Source organism: Poecilia reticulata, linkage group LG20 (genome assembly GCF_000633615.1).
Source record: "Poecilia reticulata strain Guanapo linkage group LG20, Guppy_female_1.0+MT, whole genome shotgun sequence".
Lineage (NCBI taxonomy): Eukaryota > Metazoa > Chordata > Actinopteri > Cyprinodontiformes > Poeciliidae > Poecilia > Poecilia reticulata.
In genome coordinates this window covers 14,256,942-14,280,946 of record NC_024350.1, presented here as the reverse complement: position 1 = coordinate 14,280,946, position 24,005 = coordinate 14,256,942, and the positions used below count along the sequence as shown (strand labels likewise).

Genomic DNA, 24,005 nt, shown 5'->3' with positions numbered 1-24,005 from the left:
GATCAGTGATAAAATTCTGTTTGTCGTCATTCAAGATGAGGAGCTAATTAACTTATTTTCTCAGTGTTGAAAAGTGCTGACACAAAGCTTTTTTTTTTTTTTACCCCAAACAGTCTATTTTTTACATCACTCTAGCTTGCAGAAGATAAATAATGTTCAGACTCAGTGGTTGTGCTCCTGCCTGTTTTTGTTCTTGAATGCAATGCTGGTTCATTCATTAGCATGGTTCTGGCCTCTGTGCTCTTTAGTTCTTTGTATCGATGATTGCTGGAGGGATTTCCACTCTTTATTTGTTTTTGCTTGCAGCGGCACCCATTTTGTCGTTTTACCGTAATACACTGTATATGCAAAGCTAATCTTTAGCAGAAAAGTAACATCTGCTGACTTGACTATGTATTTCCATTTTTATACAAATACACGTTTTATTTTCATTTTTTTTTACTCCTCTAATATGTGTAAACAAACAATCACACACATGAATAACATTTTCAAACAAGTTGTTTAAATTTTTTTTAATATAAAAGATTGCTTTTTATTTTATTCTTAAAGTGCCACCATAGCTCGTCAAGTGCTCACATCCCTACCATTTTACTGGGAAAAATAACTTTATATGCAGGCACTCTAAGGCCACCACAGTAATTTCCTAAATGCAAAAATAATAAAAACAAATCAGTGACACTAAGTTGTATAATGTCTTTGTGATCTCCAATAACCTGTGGTAGAAAATTCTACAAAAACATTGTTCATATATATGAAAATCTGTTCTTGTCTGTGTTGCACTTCTTCAGCAGACCCAATGCAATGGCTTTCACAGCTTTCAAGGTCTCAGTGCAGGTGGGTTTGATGAGTGATTCGGGCAGGAGGAAACCAAAATGACCCGTATCCCTTAGCTCAAAAGCAAAAGCATAGGGAATCCCATTCCTGTAGGCCCAGTCAATAGAGCTGCCAGAGCTAACATCTGAAAATAAGTGAAAAAAAAATCTGACATTTCTGAGATTTCTCTTGGAAAACTCTAAGCTAATTATGAAAAACAGAAAACTCACATAGTGTTGTGGCGGCAGGTCCGTATCTGTACCTTACTCCGTATGCAGAATATAGTGCCGTCACCGCACTCTGAGCTGCTGATTCCTGGGGGGAAAAAACAACCTTTTATGAAGTGTGGATTTTTCTGCTGAAAGAAACAGTCGTGTCATTTGGCAGAATATTGACTCAGGATGGCTGAATGCAAATTGATCCTGCATAAGATCCAAATCAAATGAAGTGATGCTTGAGCACCTTGAATTATGGTGGACTCCTTACCACACAGTTAAAGTTGGGGATTGGTTCATATTTGTAGGAGTACGGATAAAGGAGCATCTGCGCGTAGGCGTGGATGGATATGTACGCCTTCATGTGTTTCTTGTGCTTCCGTAGAAACTTGGCAACTGCTTTGACTTCGGGTTCAGATTCAGGGAAAGGGCCACAGTAGGTGTCATCACACGGATGGGAGGAAGCGCCTACATCTTCAAAAAGAAGATAAAAATATTTTACTTTGGCTCATTTAGCATAGATTATACATAAACTAAAAGGCAAAACAACAGCAACCAAAAAACAACAAATAACCTCATCTGCACCCAACAGATACAAAATGTTCACATAAACCATGTAAAATTACAACAGCAACATGCATGTTACCTTAGTTATTTGCAGGCTGCGCATGCTGTCATGAGTGTTGGATACAACTTATTTTACTTAGACTTGAGAAAGTAACTCACTGCCCCATTTCACCTTCCAGTTTCTGTTGGCATCCACACCCCTGCAGTGGAACTTGTGATTTTTGGAACGTGTCTTCCTCCAGAACCGATCCTATAGAAATTAATTAACACAATTTTAGAGCTTAGTTATATTTATAACCAGCATAGGAGCACAGACAGTTCTTAAGTGTTTCTGCAATCATTAAAAGTCAATTCTTATGTATATTTTTTTCTCTGTTTATTTAATATGTTTGTTTCTTATTGAAATCTGAGACATTCAGATTTTTAATTTATATTGTATATAAAAGGTATAAAAGAATTGGATAATTTTTTTCCAGGAACATTTTGTAGGTATTTAAACATATGAGTTTATTTCTTTTGGTAATATTTTGAAAATTTTTTCAGGTATGAAAAGACCCAAACTGAAAAAGTAAGGGGAAAAGACCACAACAAAAGTAACATCAGGGCATGTTACATACAAAAAAATAAAACTATACCTATCCAACTAAAAAACAAACAAAAGAAAGTAGATTATCAAAATTAATTGAAAAAAACAAAACTCTTATAAAAAAAATCAGATTGCATTTTATTCTCTTATTGCAACTCCCCATCCTGAAAAAAACATGGTGATAGCGAAGTGAAGCAACTCCCCTCTAACATGAAGTTTAGGATGAATAAGAGGACAGGTCAGAGATACTAGTTCTAGTTCTCCTTTAAAAACTCAGATAGCCAATTGTGAAACATATTGTACCGTGTTCCAGCTGAAGCGATACCCATCCACATTGAAGACGGGCATGATGAAGAAATCAAGATGGTTGAGTAGTTGTGTCATCACAGAATCATACTTGTATGAGCTCAGTGCCTGAAATTATGCAAACAAATAAAAAATAACTATACTGATCAGTGAGTTAAATAACAAACCAAGCTTTTCTTATTCTGTTTTTTTGTTTTGTTTCCCTTTGCAATGTGTAACCATATGTATCTTCAAATCTAAATATATTTGTCCTATTTTTACCTTGATTAAAAATCAGGACTGGAGTTAGGTGATCAAAGCACTGGGATAATAGTCTTTAGATCCTTGTTTCTTCTAAATAACATTTCAAAGAAAGCCAACATCACTTTAAACAGGGAGCTTAATGATTTGATAAATTACTTTTTGCTTTATGGTGAACCACATTTGCACATTGAACCACATTTTTTCATGCATTATATTGCCATTTTGTTGTAAGTATTATAATATGTAGAAATTGCTTTAACAACAGAAAAAACACAGATTTTTGTCTGTCATTCCTGGTAGAAAGAGACCCACTGTGGAGAGGCACTTGTGATTCAGAAGCTGCAGTCAGAAACATTGGCCGGTTTCTAGCCAACGTTGAGGTAGTAAGAGTTTAAAAAAGATGCTACACTGACCTCCAGTGGTGTACCGACGTTACTACATCTTTTCATAGCTTGCATTGATGTCATTTGATCTAAGTCGTGTTTTAGAAGTCCCACAACTTTTCTTAGTTTCCATTTTCTATTTATTTTTTTGTTGCTAATTTTCTTATGCAGTTAACTTTCCCATCACCATCCTGTAATCCTTTTCCTTAGGTCACTATCTTTTAGTTTAGAGTTTCTTATATTCTGGTCTGTTGATTTAGTTTCTAACTCTGCCTGGCGTGTTTCAGTTAACTTTGCATTTTCACATTTTGCGATTCGCTCCAGAAGGAATCATGTCCTACCAACTGCATGCGTGTCTTCTTCACACTCATTAAAAATTGTTACATTAAAAACCATAAATTTCAATGTACTTTAATATCATATTATGTAACAGTCCAACACAAAGTAATTAATACAAAAATCACATTCAATATGTTAGAGAAAGAGAGGTACCTATGTTTTTATTTATTTGTGTCTTTTAGTTTACTCTGTCTTTTATTTATGTTTATTTTAATCATGTTTTAATGTGTATACTCTTGTCAAGCACTTTTTGATTTTTATCTGTGAAAGATGTTTTACAAATATATTTTACTCACTTACTATATGCAGTAGGACTCCTCGCATTCATCCACACAATAATGAGATCGCTCAGCTACTCTGAGTCATTTGGCAAATAATAAATGTTTAAGGCTTTATACAATTTAATTAATCAATTGGTTCAAGCAATACAAAAATAAACTATTTAATATTTCTTCAGTAGGGTCAGGAAAAATAAAACACAAACTGAACTCTTTCCACCCCTGCCTTGTAACTTAAGCCATGTCTGAAAGTCCTTTTGATATCAAGCTGAACAAACTCTTTAAATCAGGACTCTAAACTTATATAAACTCTACAGTGTATCCTTTTACTTCTGGCTCTTACTGTGTTTCTAATCCCATTCATCTGGGGTACAAATGGTATATAAAAAAAGGGAGAAAATAAGGATTCTTGCAGTGTCTGGTTCTGCTCTGGCTTTCATTTCAGAGAGAATAACTGAGACTAAAAGCCCATTTCCACTTTAGGGATCTTCTCAGGCAATCCAAAGCATAATTAACCACCCTCAATTTCCACAGCATTTACCAGAGTAAAAGCACACAACACAGGTGGAGATTTAACCCATAAAAGAACTCCTAGGATGCAGTACTTTTGGTATTACTCCAAACCTTTGGGGCGAAGCTTTAAGGAAGGACGATGCTTCCTTAAAGTTCCATTTGTATTTGTCTTTTTAATTAAACTTTAATAAATACAAATAATAAATTCATAACTTGTCTCTCCAAAATTAGATTTTTGTAATGCTCTTTTATCAGGTTTACCATCTCCTCTGATAGCTGTTTTTTTATGTCAGACCCATTCCATCAACTCATTTGCATGTAGCTGGTGGCAACTTTACATAAGTGAAGATTCATCAGTTATATATTTTTTTGTATAAATCACAGCCATAGATTTATACATGGCTGGTGGGTTTTTTTTTTTGCCTTTCACAATTAGCTACTGAGGAAAAGCACGATGAGCGACCTGGGTGTCGCCATTGGACACAGCTTGCTTACAGACATCAAACACTACAATGAGACTGAGGGTTGACGGTAATTGAGTTTCGAGAAAACAGTTTTAGGGTGGCAAAGGAACATGAAACATTCATGTAAAAGTGGGGAATACAACTTGTGTGAATGTTTGGATCAATATCACAGCTGTAAAATACATCTTAACATTAGGAAAGCCAAGCAAGACAGAGGAACGGCTATTGTCTTGGTAAAGAACCTTTAACCCAGATTGCTTGATAATATGTGTAAGGAAGAAAGGCTTAAACATCGCATTAGAGATCAAATCTGCAGACAGCTCAACAGAAGCACCTCTTTGACAAACCACTGGCAGAAAGCAGGTCCAATCCACTCCCTGGCGTGAATGCCGCAGTCGATCCACACGGATTTCTTTGGCGGAAGGTTTCTCTTTCCTAGCTGACAGGACAAAACATCCTAGTCAGGACACAGTAGTGTTTCAATGCACATTTCCTCTGTCATTTCTATTTCATTTTTGTTTTCTCCTACCTGAAGCACATAAAGCTGTCTCCCCTCATATGACTTCCCCAGAGACAACATGGTAACCAGCTCAGGATGACTTCTGTTCATTTCAAACATCCAGTTCTGAATCTGCAATTATGATTTGTGAATTGCATAAAAATGCAGAGACGTTTTAAGTTGTGCTGTTCCTTTAATGTGTTTCTGCAGGTACACTGTGGTGGGTTTGTAAATGTAATTATCACTAAGAATGTGTGGATAAACATCTCAGGATTTAAAAGGTATCTCCTCCGTCTTATGATTTTTTTTTTTCCCCAGTCAGATGGATGACATACCTGCATAAGTAATGATAATGGTGGAAGCTGTAAACTGTGGTGGAGTGTTTATGTGACAATAAATCAGGAGACATAGAGCTGCATGAGAAGGGGAGGAATTTGAAGCAGCAGAATGCCTTAATAAAGATGCTTGTTATGTGAACGGTGCTTCAGCACAGGACTGTGACTGTGACAGGTGGGACGACACCCACCTCCTCCAGCGAGTGGTAAACCTCGTAGTCATACTGAGACTCTGACCTCCGCTTGCGGGAGGAGGGGTATCCTGTCTGCTTTTCAATTTCTTTCTGTAGATCGAAGATGAGCATCCTGTGGGAAGTGGAAATAGGGAGAGAAACATTTTTCCCACCATTTTTGAGTTCCTTGATTTTGTTTATTTCTTGACATATCGATAAAAATAATATTTTAAAATTATTTATCTTAGTCTCTTTCTTTCATAATGTTTAGTTTTCATCTCCAGTAGAGTTCTGCTGCTTTTACGGGTCTGCTTTATCACAGGGCCGACTGTATTCTGAGGAGACCATTCAGCCAAAGTCTGTGATTTTTTTGCTGAGGCAACTGCTTTGCACACTAGATTTAAGTCTGGGTAATTGTTATAAAGCTCTGACTAATGCAACGGTATTACATTAATATAATACCTCCTTATAGTTCCCTATTTACTGGGATATGACGGTGTTGAAACGAAGTGGTGGATTAGATAGGTCTTTGTGTTGGCTCTATCATAACACTAATTACACATCATAAGTCAATGTGTCTGACAGCACAATTAAAAGTTATACTATAATTATCAACATCTGTCACATGTTTGAAGTTTTTTTCTTCACCTCCCATGAAACCGAAACAGATCATGCGACCTTTTGTCATCACGTTCATTTGGGCATGAAACATTTACTCCATAAAACATCAATCGCATCATCAAAAATTGCTGCGAAAGATTTCCAACACACAGAGCTGGTCTCTAGCTCGGAGCTGAAATCTCTCCCCAGGGACGCAGATGACAATGAAAGCCTTTTTTTTTTTTTTAGTTGCTGATGTTTTCATAGAGTTTCGTCACTGTGGCGTTAATTTTCACGAGGGATGGCAAACAGAGATGAAGGAGTTGCTTTGTGAAGTGACCAGGGAGAGAAGTTTGAGTCCATGTTAAGCATTTTGAATGAAGGCCATGGCCAACACTGCATATGAGAACAATATTTCATGTCCGCAGGAAAACCGGGTAACTCCAATAACCTTAGAAAGTCAACAAATGTGTGTCTTTCAGGCTGTATACAACTTTAATTTTGTTTTTCTCATTATAAAATAAGACAGCATCCGGTTTTAGGAACTCTTGCGAAGCTAAAACCATGCACGTAGTCGGCTTACCGAAACTTGATCCTTTCCAGCTTTAGCCGAGCATGCAGATGTTGTATGTCATTTCGCTTCACGTGAACATCCACTGTGGAATTGCTATGGATCAGAGAAGCACTGATGGGTTGCCAGAAGTCCACCTGAAGCATGAAATTAGGTAATAAATCAGTCAGTAATCCAGGGCATCTTTTCATACTTTCACTTTAAAGAGGAAACATGTTGACTCTGGAAGATGGAAGATGTTTGTGTAAAACTCTTCAAAAACAAAAACACTCAGATTCAGACAATGTTAATCCCAATATTGAATTCACTTGCAGCTTGCCGGTCCACACAGCCTTCTCTACCACGCATCCTTTAACTAGAGCTCCTAACTAATTGAACAAAAACCCAATTCGAGTATCACAAAAGATAAACACATACAACAAAAACCTTTCAGTATTGTTTCATTACTATCATCATAGCCTGACAGAAGGACAAATAAAGGACTTAGAGTAGTGATTAGTAGTGAACTTGAGCACTACATGATGTGGATGTGGTAATTTTCTTTGCTTTATATTCACCTGTTTCTTCCAAAGAGTTGTCAAATAACTCAGCTAAAACTCCATCAATCTTGGAGCAAACATTCACAACGCTATTTAGGCTTTTTTTTTATTGTCCATTTGACACAATTAGAGCTGCACATATCCAGCTTTTACTGGTCGATAGAAATTCCAGGGTTTTTCATCTGACTATAACAGCTACGATGTCCTGCAACAACAATCCCTCATACTCCTCTCAAACTCAAATGTATTTTGTTAGAATTCTACATGAAAGAATCAAATCAATTTTAATAGAAATAGCAAAAGTGTCCAAGAGAGGATCTTCAACCAAACAGGCAGGCAGTAATTTACAAATGATAGACAAGAATCATGCGAACTGCAGGGTGTTGCAGAGTATATGTGCGATCATCCTCAGCTGGCTCTCATTTTCTGGAGAGATGCTTGTTAATTTGTCAACTTTTAAAAAGTTTACAGAATGCATAAATGATTATTTTAACTGATGGGACTGAAACCTGTCAGCTAGAACGTTTGGTGCCCCGGAGTATAAACTACATTTATATTGTGCCGCTTTTTATGCCATTTCTCATAATAAACCTTCAAATGTTTTAGGCTCACTCATTTAATAGCAAAAAAAAAGAAAAACATGTATGGTATGCCAAAAGGGCAAATTAAAACTCCTTGATTAAGTTAACAGTTTATGGCTTCATGTATGAACCCTAAAAAATTTTTTTGTTTTTGTTTATTAGATTTTTAATGTTCAATTTCTTTAAGTCCCTTCGGCCAGCTATGAATAATTGAATTAGTACTATTCTGTTTCATGTGGTGGCAGAACAGGCAGAGCAAGTAGAGCAAAGTTACAGCTCAATAAAGACTGATGAGTTTCTCAGGAGGGCAAAGATGTGACGCTGTCTCACTGTCTGGAATGCAATTTAAAATAAGACGACCAAATGCGATCACACTGGGAAAAAAAAGCCCTGATGTGTCTGTTTTTGTAAACTCAGACAAAAATACACATCCTTAGTGGTCAAATAGCAGATGTGTATGAACAGTCTGAAAAGAAAGCAGCATTTAATATATTTTGTCTAAAACAGGTCTTTTTCTTTTCCCTTCAGCTTTCCCATGTTTTTAACTCAAAGCTTAATTGAGGTAAAAGTCGATTCTATATAAAAATATATATGAAAAAACGTACATACATATATTTATTGTTGTGCATAAATTGGGGAACAAGAGCTGAGGGCAGATGGTACAGATGGCAGAAATGTCAGCTAAAGAGGAAATTAAACAGAAATGGCTCTTGTATTAATAGTAACATATTGTTAGACAGTCTGCATGGTGGGTGAATAGCTGTTAGCTCCATTTCCTCTTAGCAAAAAAGCTCTGAGTCTATTCCAGCTCAGGCCCTTCTGTCTGCAGTTTGCATGTTCCACCAGAATGTGCCTGGGTTTTTTTCTGGGTACTTCAGTTCCTCCATGCATGGTGAGCACTGTTAACTAGTCCAAAAAAATATGTTTATTATAGTTTTTTTTTTAAGGGTTAAAAAGTCAATGACTATAATTACATTTTTGGTTAAAGTGATCACTAATGTGGGTACTGAAAGTCAACTGATGTGTAGCAAAAGTACAGAAACAGTCTGTTTGTCCTGCCACAGAAAATAATGTTATGCAAATTTAATAAGTGTTCCATAAAATGTTTACATTTGTATGTTTGTATTTACTTCAGATAAAAACAGGTGATTATATTTTGATCTGCAGTTTTATGCAAGTAATACAAAATTTTTCCCAAATGTGCCCCCCCCAACCCCCGGTTCTCAGACTTGTATAAAACCCTTGTCTAAATAAAGGATTCTGCTTTGTAGACACAGCATTTTGTTCATATCTGAGACCGCTTCAGTAAAGCCGCTTAGAATAAACACTCAACCAAGTGATTTCTCATATTCAAGATTGTGTCACTTAAGTTTCTGTCATTAATAAATAGAAACAGAACGAACCCGGACACATGCATTCTGTGGTGTTGAGGCTCTGACCTGACGTGCAGCCTGAAGCTCACAACTTAGAAACACACTGGAGGCACTGCAGTGTGTGTAAGCTACTGAGAACACACGTACACAGCTGTCCAAACAGTAGCTGCTGCTGCTGGTGTTGTTCCTGCTGCACCCTCTGCCAGCGCCGCGCTTGCATCGCTTCCAAACACAATAGCTCAGTTCTGACCAGTGGCTATTAGAAGCACTCACTGAGTCCGTTTTGTCCTTGTTTTGTCCTGCAGTGCTTCATCACTCATGGGGGATAAACAAAGTTTAAACGGCCATATTAAAAGTTGTTCTGAAAACATTGAGACCAAAATCCTGTCCCTCACATGTTGCATCATATTTGTTTTCACTTGGTGATGACTGTCTTCATTGTGTTAAATTAATTGGTCTGCTAAACTGTAAAACCGGGAAGACGTTACGTCAAATGCAAAGTACAAATGAAGACTATTTTTTAATTTCTTTATTATTTATTACTAAATTAAATTACTTAATCACTAGTTTGTTTGTTTTAGTAATTATTGCTGTAAATTAGGGGTGCACCGATTTATCGGTGCCGATTTCCTTAATTTTGGGAGATCGGTGATCGGCCGATTTTTACATGTGAAACAGATCTTATCCATCAACCTCGGCAAAGGTCTAAAAATCAACCACTGTGCTTTTCTTTTCTCCCGTGAGAGATGATTGACTGAAAAACCGGCCGACCAGGTCACGTCTGCACATTTTCAGCTAACAATTACCCCACTGTTGCTAATTCAGCAACATTTCAGAGAAATAAAATTGTATCAGGTATAGGTAAGTTAGGCTTTTTAAATGATTGGTAATCGGCGAACAGCCAAAAAACTGCAATCGGTGCACCACTACTGTAAATACTTTCTGCTGGTATAAAAAGTCTTATTTTTTACATTGCCAACAATAAAAAGCATGTCTGAAAAAGACATCTGTAAATCATTATTTGAATCATCAATCAAATCCATAGTTTTTGTGCAGAATAAGTATCTCTGTCCGTTTTCAAAACGACCTTTTATGCTAAAGCATGAGCAAACTGGAGCCTTGTGGGAAGAGGGTCTTGGTTGCTCCTGATCCTAATGGATAATTACTTCCAAATGAGTTTGAGAGGAGAGGCCTTTGTCTCCTCTGTGGGTTACTGCTTAATTTCAGTGTCTTTGAAACACATGTTCACAGAGTTTAAACATCTGAACAATCCACACCCCCCCAAAAATGGGGGAAAAAACCCACTCCCTTATATCGGTCAAAGCTTCTTATTTAAATGATGACTATGACATCCTGCTGAGAGTGTATCAATATAGTATGATACTGGGAATACAAAGAGATGTTTAAAGTTTTAGGGAAATCCATTAAACAATGCCAACCTTAATCAGTCCCAGGATTTTCTTGAGGGCTTGTACCTCTGTGTCGTTAGTCAGGGTAATCCTGAAGACTTGGTCGCTGTGGAAACAACACAAGCCCTATAAGGTTCAGGTTACAGCTACAAAAAAAAAAAAAAAAAAAAAAAAAACGCTCCAGAAGGTGTTTTTACAGCATTTTTACCCACTTCAACACATATTCACAGAGTGCATGTAGTAAAAACACCTGGGCTACAGAGTCAAGTCATGAAACGAGCTTTTGTGGCAGCTGAAGGTGACACTTGTTGACACTTGTCATAACAGTGAAATCGGGGTTTTCCTTTCTTTCGGTATCTCACAACAGGGCAGAACTAAATAACATGTTTCAGACTTCATTATAAGATTATGTTACCAGTCTATAAAGGTGACGCCTGCAGCCAGCAGATACAGTAGCAGCAGCTGCATCCAGACTTTCCTGTTTAAAACGCAATTGTGTCGTTATTTTACGCCAAACACCAACAGCAAAAACTTTCACTTTTATTTAAATGGGGCTAAATAATAAAAATAAGTAACTCCCTTAATTTTCATCAAATGCCATATTTTTTAAGACGGTGTAATGTTCAAACACCTCACCCTTCACACACGTATATCACACAATCCCTCAAAGACATGACACAGAATGAGCCCAAAAAAATCCAAAATAAATTTAACTAAAAATGCACACATTTATGCATATATACACAAACATGTACTCACATGTACATATATACACCTATCTATCTTTATAGTTACATTAAAACACATCAATATAGATTTTTTTTTAATACACTATCTGATAAATAGAAACATGTTGTAATTTCCAGTTTTTGTTGTTTTTTTAAAAAAAATTGCATAACTTACCAGATGACAAGAACTCTAAGAGGAGAAGTTCAACGACGTTTCTTGTCACATACTATTCAGCATAATGAATCTGATATGGGTTGCTATGACAAAACAGCAGCCATAGGCCTAAACATGCTTGTAATAACTCATTTCCGTATTTTCCCACCATTCTTCTGACATGTTGAGCTTCTTTCAAACAACTTTTTTTTTTTTTTTTTTTACAGACCGCCACACAGGAAGCTGGGCCCCATTAAACAAAAATGGGAACAGTCCATTCATGAGGTCCGAGGGACAAAAGAGCCAGGTGTCCCACAGAAGTGACCTACTCCTTTCACTGACTGGAGAAATAACCTATTTGTAAAGGAGCAGCACTGACAGAAAACATGCAGATCAACTTTTTTGAAAGAAAAAAAAAAAAAGAAACATTGTAACCATAAATCTCAATTTATTTTTTAAATGCCAATGCTGCTTTTTAATCACCATGGCCAAGACAAAATTTAGAAATAAATCCAACAGAGACTTGAAAATGAGCGCTGATGTGCACTTTGTTCAATCTGATTGAGCTTCAGCTATTTTACAAAGTAGAGCCATCTCAAATTTCAGTCGAAAGATATGCAAAGGCTTGTAGCGTTTGCTCTTGTACGCAAAAGCTTGTAGCTCTGTGAAGCTCTGTGAAGGTTAAACGTTCTGTACGCTTGTACAGAACGTTCCAGTACGCTCTGTACAAGAGCAAACGGCTGTTGTACGTAGTGTTGTCTCAAATGCATGCCGCACTTCTCAGATTTTAACTTTAAAGACAAAATAGTTGCCTATCTCCAGATAGCATCTGACAGGCAGGGTACAGCCTGAACAGCGGTCCATTTCGGTCCAAAAAGGTCACACCAATGCACACACAAAATCCACATAGAAAACACCGCAAACTATGAAATAAAGATATTTTATACTGTAGGTATCCATGACATTTATAGTGAAGGTTAAGTGGGTCTAGATACATTTTATGTAGTAGCAAGGGCTAATTTCTCCTACGATTATGATAGTTATTGACACCAGGTCTGTGATGTAGAAAACATTTTACAGTTTTAGTATTATAAAGTGTAAAAAGCACTTTTGCAAGGCACAGAAATGTTGTGCTACTTTGAGGTCTGAAATCATTAGATTTCCTCTTAAGTCACGCTTTCTTCCATATTTTGTGATATGTCTGTTTCTGTTACTGCGTCTGTCTTTAACCATCGCCTAAAAGGGATGAGCTTTTCTCAGATAAAGCTGCCTTTAAGTTGTCAGTCCGTCGATTCTCTCTGCAGAAGGCTGCCTGGCATGACAGCAACTTGTCTTTCACACAATCTCGTCTTTAAACCAAATAGGTGTGCCTCTGTGTCGTTTATGCGTCAGTATAAACTCTCTGTTTTCGGATCTCTGCGTTTGCAATTTTTTCAGATGCTTTCTAATAACTAATTTTATGACTTTATTTTGAGGCAGAACACCCTGTTTTGCACGCTTTTACACAGACATGAATGTAAAGACAAAATATGTAGCGTCTGGGAGAGAAAATGTGGGAGTTTTTAAGCTCTGATGCTCTGCTTCTCCCCCTGTTAAAACACATCAAAGGCTCCTCTGAAACAGACCGTAAATATCTCCTGCCCCACTTTCTATATGTTTTCAGAGATTACTCCCGCCCCTGCAGCTGAAGATCACTTATCTTCAGAAATTTCACATCCCAGGACAACATTGTGTTGCCTTAGTATGTGTGGGTTAGTTTGCCTCTCTGATAAATTCAGAACAAAATGTTTTTTTTGTTGTTTTTTTGCAATTACAAGAACAAATGATGTCAAACATAGTGTTCCTGCATGTAGCTTTATAAATTGTGAGAAAACAAGCACCCCCCCTTCCCTACTGCTTCTTACCCTACTGCAATCAGCAGAGCCGGCCTGAGGCACAGTGGACCAAGTTACTGATTAGGAGCCCCCAGGCCAGCAGGAGCCGCCCCATGAGGAACAGGATTTTCACACAGTACATGTCTGACAACCTGGTTCATTGTTGCGTGTTGAGAGTGAGCTGACTTTCTCATTTATTTTTCAGGTAGAAAACTTAAAACTGTTTAAAATGGTACATTTGTTCAAATGTATTTATATGAAATTCTAATTTCTCTAAGATTTTACATGCAGTTCATTTTTAAGCACTTAAAAAGGGAGTATTACGTAAAATCAACTTTTTTAAACGTTATAATGTCATTACCTCATCACAGACGTGCCTCAGACGTTGCTTTGATTCTTTCATGCATGTTTGAGGAGTCCTTAAATCTGGTCGCAGGCATTTGAGGGGGGCGCCTAAAATGACCTTTCCTGCAGTCTCCATGCCGAGCTCCTACCTCACAGGAGCCCCTCTCCCCCCACGCCTCTCCAAGTCAGCTCCTCTAGACTAGTGGCAGCAGTGATTAGCAAACATCTGGTGGAACAGCGCATCTGCTGAGCTTATACAAACTACTTCTCAGTCAAGTGCTTGCAAGAACGGTGGTAAACGGCACAGTGTTGTTAGGATGAAATGCTGAAGGCAGAATGTCAGGAAGAGAGCATGGTATTGCAGCAGCAGAAGCATCAAATTGCAAAGTCAAATTTCTTTTAATCTATACTCAATATATACATCATCTTTTAATAACAACTGAAGGGAACATAGTTACCATAAAACGGCATTGTGGGCTGTGTTGTGGTGGCGCAGGGGTTAAGCACAGCCCACATATGGAGGTCTCAGTCCTTGACGCAGATGTCCCAGGTTCAATGCCTGGCGACCTTTGCTGCATGTCTTCCCTGTCTCTCATTACCCACTTTCCTGTCAACTAACTATCAAATAAAGGCCACTAAAATGGCACTGTGTGCCTGGAAAGTGCATCATACTTCCCCTTTAAATTTCTGTGCTGGTGGGACGCATTTTATGGACTCAGTAACTGTTTCCAGATAAATCTCAACATCAACAAGTGATCAGTAATTACAACATATACGGTTGGAAGAAGAACCGGGAACACTTTTCTCCTTCATCACAACCTCACTGAGTCTGCACTAAAACTTGGTACACTGGACAGGACTGTAAGAGCAAATGAGTAAGTCACTTGCCAAAATCTGCAGGGATTACCGTCAGTCAGTTAAAGGAATTTATTTTTGTCTCACTGGTAACATAGCGCATAAGAATTTGCTGTGGTGGCTGGTAGGAAAATGCCTTACTGTGTCTTGCAAAAGAACTGATATACCTTGAACTTGTTCCTATTTTGTGACATCAGAACACAAACTTCAGTGTATTTTATTGTGAGAGACCAGCACAAAGAAGCACATAACTGTAAAGTGACAGGAAGAAGTAGTATGGATTTCAGTTATTATTTTTGTTTTACACATTAAAACCACAAAGTGTGGGGTGCATTTGAAGTAAGCCCTCCTGTGTGCAGAATAAAAACAAAACAAAACTGCAAATGTAGCTGCAAGTCCCTACCAGACCTAGATGCTACATTTCTTACCATCCTTCTTTGAATAACAGCTCAAGCTCAGTCAGACTATGAGGAGCATTTCTGAACATAGATTAGACACGAATGATCAAATAGATTTCATCCTGACGAGTGAATTGTGTTTTCATCTAAACCATTCCATGTTGTAGTTCTAACTGTATGACGTGGGTTGCTGTCCTGTTGGAATGTGAACCTTTGCTCCATTCTAGAGTCTTTTACAACCTGCTAAGACGGATGGAGACGGATGTTCTCCATCCGTCTTCCCATTAACTCTGACCAGCTTCCAGGAAAGGTCTTCCCACAACATGATGCTGCCAACATCAAGTTTCCAGTGTTGATGTTCAGAGTTGATCTTCTACCACACAAAGAGTTTTGAATGTACACCAAAGTTGTCGCCAGACCCCCTTTTTCTACATGCTTGCTGTGTCCTCTATACATGAAGGTTCCTCACTCTTCCATACATGTGTTCTGAGGAATGCCTGACTAATAGTTTTATAAACAAGTTGTCCAACCTTAGTTATGGATACCATACTCTTTTCATGTTGGAATGATGGACTGAACAGCAGAAGTTCAAGGTTTGGGCTATTGTTTTATAACCTAACCACATTGTAAAGGTCTTCACAACTTGATCATTGACCCCACAGCAATAAGGTTCTAATTAAAAATAAGGCTCTACTTAATAAGGCTCTAATTAAAAAATGTCTAAATTTCAATTAAGATCAAATTCTGCTTTGGGGAAATTTAACTTTGGGCTGACCCAGGACATCAGACAGGGAAATGATGTTAAAGTGTTAGCGGAGAATGTTAATTCTGTAAATAGTGAAAACCACAAAGATTTTTTCTGTTCTCTAGTCAGCTTTTTAAAAAAAAAAAAAAAAAAAAAAAAAAAAAAAAGCTTACATTTGGTTATTTCTGAGCTAGTTTTCGCCTTTTTATCTATCTTTTTAAGGATGGGAACACTACTAAAAGCAATGAGTGTTGTGTGTGTTAAGAGTGTGCTCTTTAATTCACTCACCCTGCGTAGCGGTTGTTGTACTGATACGCGCCGACGGGATGTGGCACATTACCGCAGATTATCACACAGGTCAGTAAAACCGAGGCGCCAAACGCCCTTTTATGCTCCAGATCCATCCCAGGGGAGCAGGTCAGAGACCGGGGACAGTTTGCAGGATGCAGGTCGGTCGCAAAGAGACGCTTCCAGGACTCCCAGGTTCAGTCCTCGCCGTCAGCAGGCTGGCTGCAGAAGTGTCGGGTTGCACTCTCGGGTAGTTCTGCGCACAGAGTCGCTCAGATGGTTGTATGAAAATACCACCTCCACTGAAGCTGTGGAGGGAGATCTACAGCGGAGGTAGCGGTTCTTTTTAAAACAAGGAGGACCCGAGTCACGTGGTCCACAGGAACAGTCGAAAAATGACTGAGGACATGTGTGTGTGTGTGTGTGTGTGTGTATGTGTAGGTGTGTACGTGCGCGCATGCGCGCGCGTGTGAGCAAATTTCCATGCTGTTGTTGATTCATATGTTTGGTAAAGAAAAAATATATATAATTGCTTTCTTTTGCACATACTTTGTGAGATGTAGCTTTTACTTTAACACCAACCAGTCTTTGTTTCCCAATCTGTCAAGATTTGTTTCCAAACCCAAATAAAGAAACAGCTATAGCGTCATTTTGGTTGCTTATTACAAAAAAAAAGGTTTCATGTTAGATTTATGTATGTATGTGAAAAGTTTGAAAATGACTTTTTTTTTTTTACTTTTTCAGCTAAAACGTTTCTGTAAACTTTCATTGATTAAAAAAATATTATGTTAATCATTATAGCTGTGGTAAAAAAATATATATGTATATATATTGTTGCAACTCTTATTGTTACTTCTGTCATTGCCTTCCTGTGCAATTCTGCTTATTTAACAGATATTTCAGGACCTTTTTGTCAAACCCAGAAACTAAACAAGGAGAAAATGGTGTTTTTGCACAAGAAGAAATTTGTCGAAGATCCGACCTTTTCGTGTCGTTATATTTGAAGAATTAATGCAGCCATGCCAAATTAGGGTTGCCTGTTTATTTAAATACTGTCAAATTTTGTTTTTGTGGTTGTCTTTCATAAATAACCATTCTATGACATAAAAAAATAGTATTATAGTATTAAACAATGGGTTCAAAGCCTAGCCATTTGTCTCTTTATTTAGATGTGAAGTGTGCGTTGAGCTTCTGAATGTTTGAAGTTTCACAACCAACCACCAGTGCCGTCCGTGTGTTGGCACAGGTCCACCATGAATTCCTCTGTGGAGCTGTTAATGTCGCCTCCTTTTATTCAAGGCTATCCTTGCCTCCGTTTGATCCTCACTTATCATCCAACCCTGTGATTAAATGTCTAAGTCAACCGCAGGCCTCGCCTTTTGTGACTGCACATTTTTCACATGCTTCTCTCCAGTGTCAATAGTTTTCCACCTGTTTTTCACCATTTGGTATACAAAATGAGACCCCAAATGCACTTCCAGCTTCCAGCATAACTTTCCTTGTAAGAGACATGTGGCGTAATAAAGGAGAGACACTTGTGATTCTTGTTGAGAAACAGAATTTTCTTCAGACAGTTCTATGCTTCATTTTTATACTGTGTTGTGAATTACGTTTCTGTGCACTTTTGTTCCTTGTGATGTTTAGCTTCGTTTCCCTGTTTCCAGTGTTTCCGTTTTTGTTTATATCCAGTCACTTCCTTAAGGCAGCCTCCATCAGCTGCCTCCTGCTCCTGCTTCCAGTTGGTAAACTCAATCGTATGTTTGCTGATTAATAATAATCCAGCAAACATTTACACCGTCTGATCTCTCCTAAGTACACTGTCAGATCTCTTGTTACCAGCCTCATCTCTCACTTTTTTCTCCTTCAGGGTTTTCTCTTTACTGCATCCTCAGCTGTTTTATCATTAAGTATCCACCTCGACAGTCCTGCCTCCTTCCTGTGTTACGGTTTTTCACAACTGGCATATTTAACATGACCTATTGAAAATTGCAACATTTGGATAGAAATGATCTTTATACTCCTTTAAAATCAGAAGATATAATAATAGGTTAATTAAAATCATTGACCTTATGATTTCTCGCAAAAGCCTTTATAGAATATGTTCTTCCAGTTTGTTCTATACTTTTTTGTTTTGGAATTGTTTTGCACTTCGTATTATCTTCTCATTCTAGTTTGTTCCTTCTGTTAGTTTAGTTGTTCTTTTTCAGTGGTGGATGTATTTTGATAGATTTGGTACTTATTTCTGCTGTTTCTGTAGGTTCTCTTTCTTCTAGCTTCATCTTTACTTTTGCCTTAGTCACCTTGCCATCTACTCACCTTCCCCAGCTGCTAGTCATTTACCTTATCGAGCGTCACTCGCTCCCTTCCCAGCTGTAGCGAGTTTCCCTAATTAGTTTCTTTGTCATCGCCACTCCCTACGTCATTACTCGCCACTGGTTCCTTTCATTTGCTCCGTTGATCTGTTTACCCCATGTCGCTGTCGCTCCTTGTCTCATGTTCTGGTTTCCAGTATTTGGAAGTGTTTTGGAATTCATTCATTAAATCAGGGTTCAGATGACCGTCCCGTTCTCCTGTCTGCACCCCACATGACGTGTGTTTAAGAAAATGTATTCTTTTTAACAATGCCCAGTAATAACGTATAAAAGTCACATACTTCTGCTTTTAAAAGTAGTTGATTTAGATGGATTTTTGATTTAATTTTAAATCCATGACGTTTTAATTTCCATTCTTCACATAGGAAGACATGTGAATTTTTCCTAAATGGTGTTCCTCAGGGCTCAGTCTTAGGACTGTTTCTTTTTATTTGTATTAGTATTGTGAGCATAAATCTCATCACTGCAAATGTTTTTGCTTATGCTGTCATGATTCACAGTCTGTGTCTCCCAGTATAAAAGACTAAAAATAACTCTGCTCCATTTAACTCTGTTCAGGGTTATGGAGTTTTGATTACATACATGTTTCTTCTCGTATATTCAGAATGCTTTGGGCCCTGTTTACCTAACCCTGTGCTGTTAACATTAAAAGTCTAAACAGAATCTGTGGGGTGGAAAAAGTATTTCATAATGGTGCACCTAATGCCTGAAACTGAAGCATAAGGTCTTTCCGAACATTATTAACAAGCTTCTTAGCAACATGGAGGCCAAAAAAGAGATGTTTTTACTTAATCTGATTAAAAAAAAATACTAAATAAAGGCTAAAAAAACGAATATTTTTTTTCAGTGAATTAATGTCATATTGGTTCTAAAGTTGTATAAAAGCATTTGTCCTCTTTATTTGCTAATTATTTCTTCTTTTTTTTACAAGTTAAAGCTGAATTTTCTATGGTTAAGAAGCAGTGTTTTCCTAAAGGAATCTCTTTACAGAACTAACAAACTTCTGCAGAATTATGTGGATCTAAGTAGCAGCTGCACACAGAAGCGTATTCATAAAAACCTCTCCCTTCTATGCATATGATGTTCAAAGGGCTTATGAGGCAAGTAAAAACAAAAAACTGTAATGTAAAAGTTGGGCGTTTATTTAAATAGCTTGGTATGGTGATGTTACATATTACGCTGCTTGGAGTTTGTTTCATGGTGTAATTAATATGCAGAACTGCATTTCTGGGTATGTGGTGTCGCTGTGGGTTTTGGGTTGTGGTCTGTGGTGATGTGAATCTTTGTGTGTGTGTGTGTGTGTGKGTGTGTGTGTGTGTGTGTGTGTGTGTGTGTGTGTTCAGAATAAAATCTAAATCCAATTCACAAGTCTCTGAATGGCACCCAGGGCTGGTAAATCACAATTTTCTCTCCTGAATGTGCCCTGAGGACTGTGAAAAGCCTCTTTGATATACTTGCAGTCAGACGACCAGGTTGTAGAGGCGTCTGGTGGGGCGGGGCTCTAGTTAAAACATGGGGACTCCACAAGACATGACAGATTGAAACTGACCCTGAGCAGAGTTATAAGTGCACATCTTTGATCAAATGCTCACAAGAGAGGAGATGGAACATCATGGAGGTCTTGACGTCCAGGGAAACTTGAATGTGCTGCTGTGAATAAGTATTTGTTCCCTTACAGATTTCTCCTCTTTTTGCTTTTTTGTTACTTTTAAATGTTTCAGATTATCAAACAAATGTTGACATCAGATGGCCAGTTTGGTTTGGATAGTTTGATCTGAGCAATCATTTATTCTTTTTAAAAATACAATTCTGCTAACTTTATCTTTGTCAAATTATACATTTTTTTCTGATGATCTACAATGTTTTAGTTTGACGAGAAAAAGCAAAATCAAAAGCAACTATTCTCTCTTTTCTGCTTTATATCCTACTTAAAATGGGCTAGACTGAGCTAACATCAAAAACTGCATAAGAGATTTGATTAACCTTAAAATTTGATAGGTTTAAAACATCAGAGGAATGTTAGAAATGACCAAATTGCTTCAAGACGGTGATTTAAAACCATAAGAAACTATGAAAAGCTGACACTGTCATTAAAAGTCTTGCAGACAAATGTCAGGACGCTGCAAGTATGTGGTTGTTTTGTTTTTATTTCACGTTACATAACCCCTTTGTTCAGCTGATAGCAACAGGGCAGTATTCTTTTTAGTTTTTCTTTTGATTGTACTTGAATAGGTCTTTTATTTTAAAACTACAAGTTTCATGGTTTACATTTCCACTGGTCAGGACTGTACGTTTTCTGCTGCCGGGATCTTTGTGATCTTCCTGAGTAGAACAAAAATAATTGAATAAATAGCACATAACTTTGACCCAGAAAATCTAAAGACCTTTTATATTTGCAGACAAATAAGTTGGTGTTTGCAACATAACAGGGCTCTATTACGCCACTTATCTTGACCGGTTGCGCACCACTCGGTCATGCATTAGTGAACACTAACCACAGTACAGTGATTGTAACCTTCTTTAACTCTGAGGCTTAGAATGACTTCTTTATTGCAGATGTTTACTCAGTTCAAGTCCTTTCTCTGTAAATTAAGTGAAATTATTTAATTTGACTCGATTTATACTTTGTACACACATTAAATGCTGCCTAAAAATAAGTTGAATCTGTATTAGTGTAAATGCATCAGAAAAGTGAGACTGATTATCTTGCAAAAAATGCGTTGCTTTTGTGTTTTCTATGAACTGATGATTAGAACTGATCTGTGGAAATAGTGAAAACATGCCGCTGTTTTCAACCCTTGAAGAAAGGAGGAATTCCTGGAGGACTTTATGTCACCAGTAGCAATTCAACAGACCAATGTCATGAGTGGCAACATCTAATAGTGCAGAATAATGCTCTAAATGTACCAACTTGTATAAGGCAACAATGTAACTGTTGCAAATATGTAAGTGTTGCAAATATTTTCCATGTTTTGTGCCTTTTTTTAATTTTTTTTTTAAGTAGCCTCATTTTAGTTATTTTCCAACGAAGGATTCTATCCATTTAGATGCCTATTTTTAATCCAATTAAATACAACACTGCCCTCTGGTGGTAGTTAGACAGCATCACTGCAAACTCTTCAGCCAGAAACGAGTGAGAAGGCTGCAGTACCACATCTGACCACCAGAGTACACCACAGATCAATGTGTTCGAAAGCCCCGTCTTCGTCACAAAACCGACTCTGAAACCTGCAGCAGCTCTGCGGCGTGAGGACTCGGATAAAGTAGGCCGTTTGTGTAACAAAGTGCATGAATTTATTGCAGAAAGGGATTGGGCTGAATCCTCAGTAGTTGAGATGCTAATCCCCGCCTCATCATAGTGGCTTCCAGTGAAATCTTCTCTAAGAATGTAAAGCTGGGTTTAGTGTTGATCGTATTTCTATTTATCCGGGCGCAAAACGACTTTTGCTGTATCTAATTCAATACACAAACACTTAGCCGACTTCTCGACAGGCCGCCTCGGCTCTGTGTTGGTGAGGAGCACCCGGGGAGTTTTCAGCCCACGAGCAAGTGGAGGTTCTGTCCTAATTAAACACATGCTGTTTAATTAAATATCATTGTTGTGATCTGTGCAGCTCATTGCTTGCTAAATTTGTCTAACAGCAATTTTAGATCGGTTCAGTTTAATATGACAAGATTTGCCAAGCTGTGAAGCGCATGTTTAAATCTCATCTGGAAAATATTTTTGCAGGGAAGGACAGACTTGCAATATGTAATTTATCGAATGAATATGAATTATTATATATATTTTTAAAACTAAACCTTCTAGAGGCTGCAAAGGACTTCAGACTGAGACATAGGTTCATCTTCCAGCAAGACATCAACCCTAAACCAGAGGTTCAACGGAATGATTTGGATCAGAGGGCAGATCTGAACACAACTGATTAGCTGCAATTTTTGAAAATTGATACTCTTGGTTTAATCTAACTGAGATTGAGTTATTTTGTTTAAAAAGAATGGGCATAAAATTGAGTTTTTTTTAGATGTGCAAAGGTTGTTGAGGCATAATTGATTTAATTAACACCACCCTTAAAACATACAAGCCACAAATAGTTTTCAAATGTTTCACTTTGCAATAATGCACTTCTAACATCCCAATAATATGCAATAAAATATGTGGTTGTGTTATGACAAAATGTGGAAGTGCTCACGAGGTGTGAGTACTGCTGCAAAACACTGTAAAAGGCTATTATAATAGCCTTACTGTCCCCCCATTTAGTCATATCGCCAAAAGAATAACAAACATTTCCTCCTTAAAAAAATCGTCCCAGACATATCACAGCATGTCCGTGAACACATTTTCTCTCCGTTTCTCCGGCCACCTGCACCCTGTTTCCTCTGAAAATAAGAGGTTTCCCTTCTGTGCTCACGTTCTCTGCAAGGAAACTGGAGCAAAGTGAGTAATCTGGAGAGAGATGCAGCCATTAGGAGACAAGGAAGACTCTCATAGTGCAGATCATGTTGTCTGTGACTGACTCAGGCAAGAAATCAGACTGTATGTGAGCAGTTTTTTTTTCACATAAAATATACAAACTGAATATCATCACCACCCTAAGTTTTTTTTTTTTTTGCCAAAAGTTAGTTTTGCAAAAAAGAAGAAAAAAAAATCACTTTTGGCAAAATTTGACTCAAGCCATTATTTTAGGAAGGTGACAATATCATGAAACTTAATGAATCAACGGAGGGCTTACAGATAAAACAATTGCATTTTGGAGTTGATCTATACTTTGTTCTTATGATATTTAAGAGAGTCTTTGGCCTGGTTCTGACTTGAAGCAGTCTCTATGTATGTAGACAGATTGTCCGCATATATACACGCTGGCAACAGGAGGAAGTTTCACCTCTTTACCCTGGTTATGTATTTCAGACATACACATACAATTGCTGCATTCCTGGTAGCCTCAATGTCATGTCAAAGGATTGGAAACATCTGAATGTATATCTGAACACAGAATGCTTCTGTGCATCCAACCTACTGTCTGTATCAGGAGTTAAATCCTTGGAAAATACCACTCTGCACATTCGACTGGTGGATACATGCATGGGCTACAAGAGGACATGACCCACACAGGCTGCTCCCTCTTTTTTTTTTTTGTTCCACCAAATGCATCATGCATACTTCATCTGAGGTTATGGATTTAGAACTTTGTCTACTACAGCTCCAACATTTGCCTGAATATGGACTAATCAATAACTCATTAATGTCTTGATTGCATTGTCAGCATCTCTTCTCCTCAAACTGACAAATGATTCCATCTTAAACGCGGAGAACAAATAGTGCTATCATCTACCTTTAACCATTTGAGACATGTTTTAGAAAAGAAGATGAAACTCGGGAAAAGGAACAAGACAAACATTTATTAATCAAACATTCAAGTGCTGTTGAACATTTTTGGGCTGGAGCAATATTTTTATGCTTT

The 24,005-nt window shown here is 37.7% G+C and overlaps 1 protein-coding gene across 1 annotated transcript; it reads right to left on the bottom strand.

Annotated features, from left to right (window-relative positions):
* Positions 1-480: 480 nt before the first annotated feature.
* cpa6 (carboxypeptidase A6) lies at positions 481-16,587 on the bottom strand. The gene is made up of 11 exons (XM_008396339.2): positions 16,175-16,587; positions 10,818-10,893; positions 6,898-7,022; positions 5,733-5,847; positions 5,237-5,338; positions 5,042-5,146; positions 2,485-2,595; positions 1,755-1,845; positions 1,300-1,502; positions 1,044-1,128; positions 481-958 (listed from the first exon to the last, which is right to left on the bottom strand). Exons 1-11 carry the CDS (start codon positions 16,288-16,290, stop codon positions 744-746), a joined length of 1,344 nt encoding a protein of 447 aa, XP_008394561.1. The 5' UTR covers positions 16,291-16,587; the 3' UTR covers positions 481-743.
* Positions 16,588-24,005: the final 7,418 nt, after the last annotated feature.

Coding starts and splice junctions, on each gene's coding strand:
- cpa6 (XM_008396339.2), bottom strand. CDS start 16,290: ATGGATCTGGAGCATAAAAGGGCGTTTGGCGCCTCGGTTTTACTGACC. Junction 5,848..6,897: donor CTGGAAAGGATCAAGTTTCG/GTAAGCCGACTA, acceptor CACTTCCCACAG/GATGCTCATCTTCGATCTAC. Junction 5,339..5,732: donor TTTACCACTCGCTGGAGGAG/GTGGGTGTCGTC, acceptor TCATAATTGCAG/ATTCAGAACTGGATGTTTGA.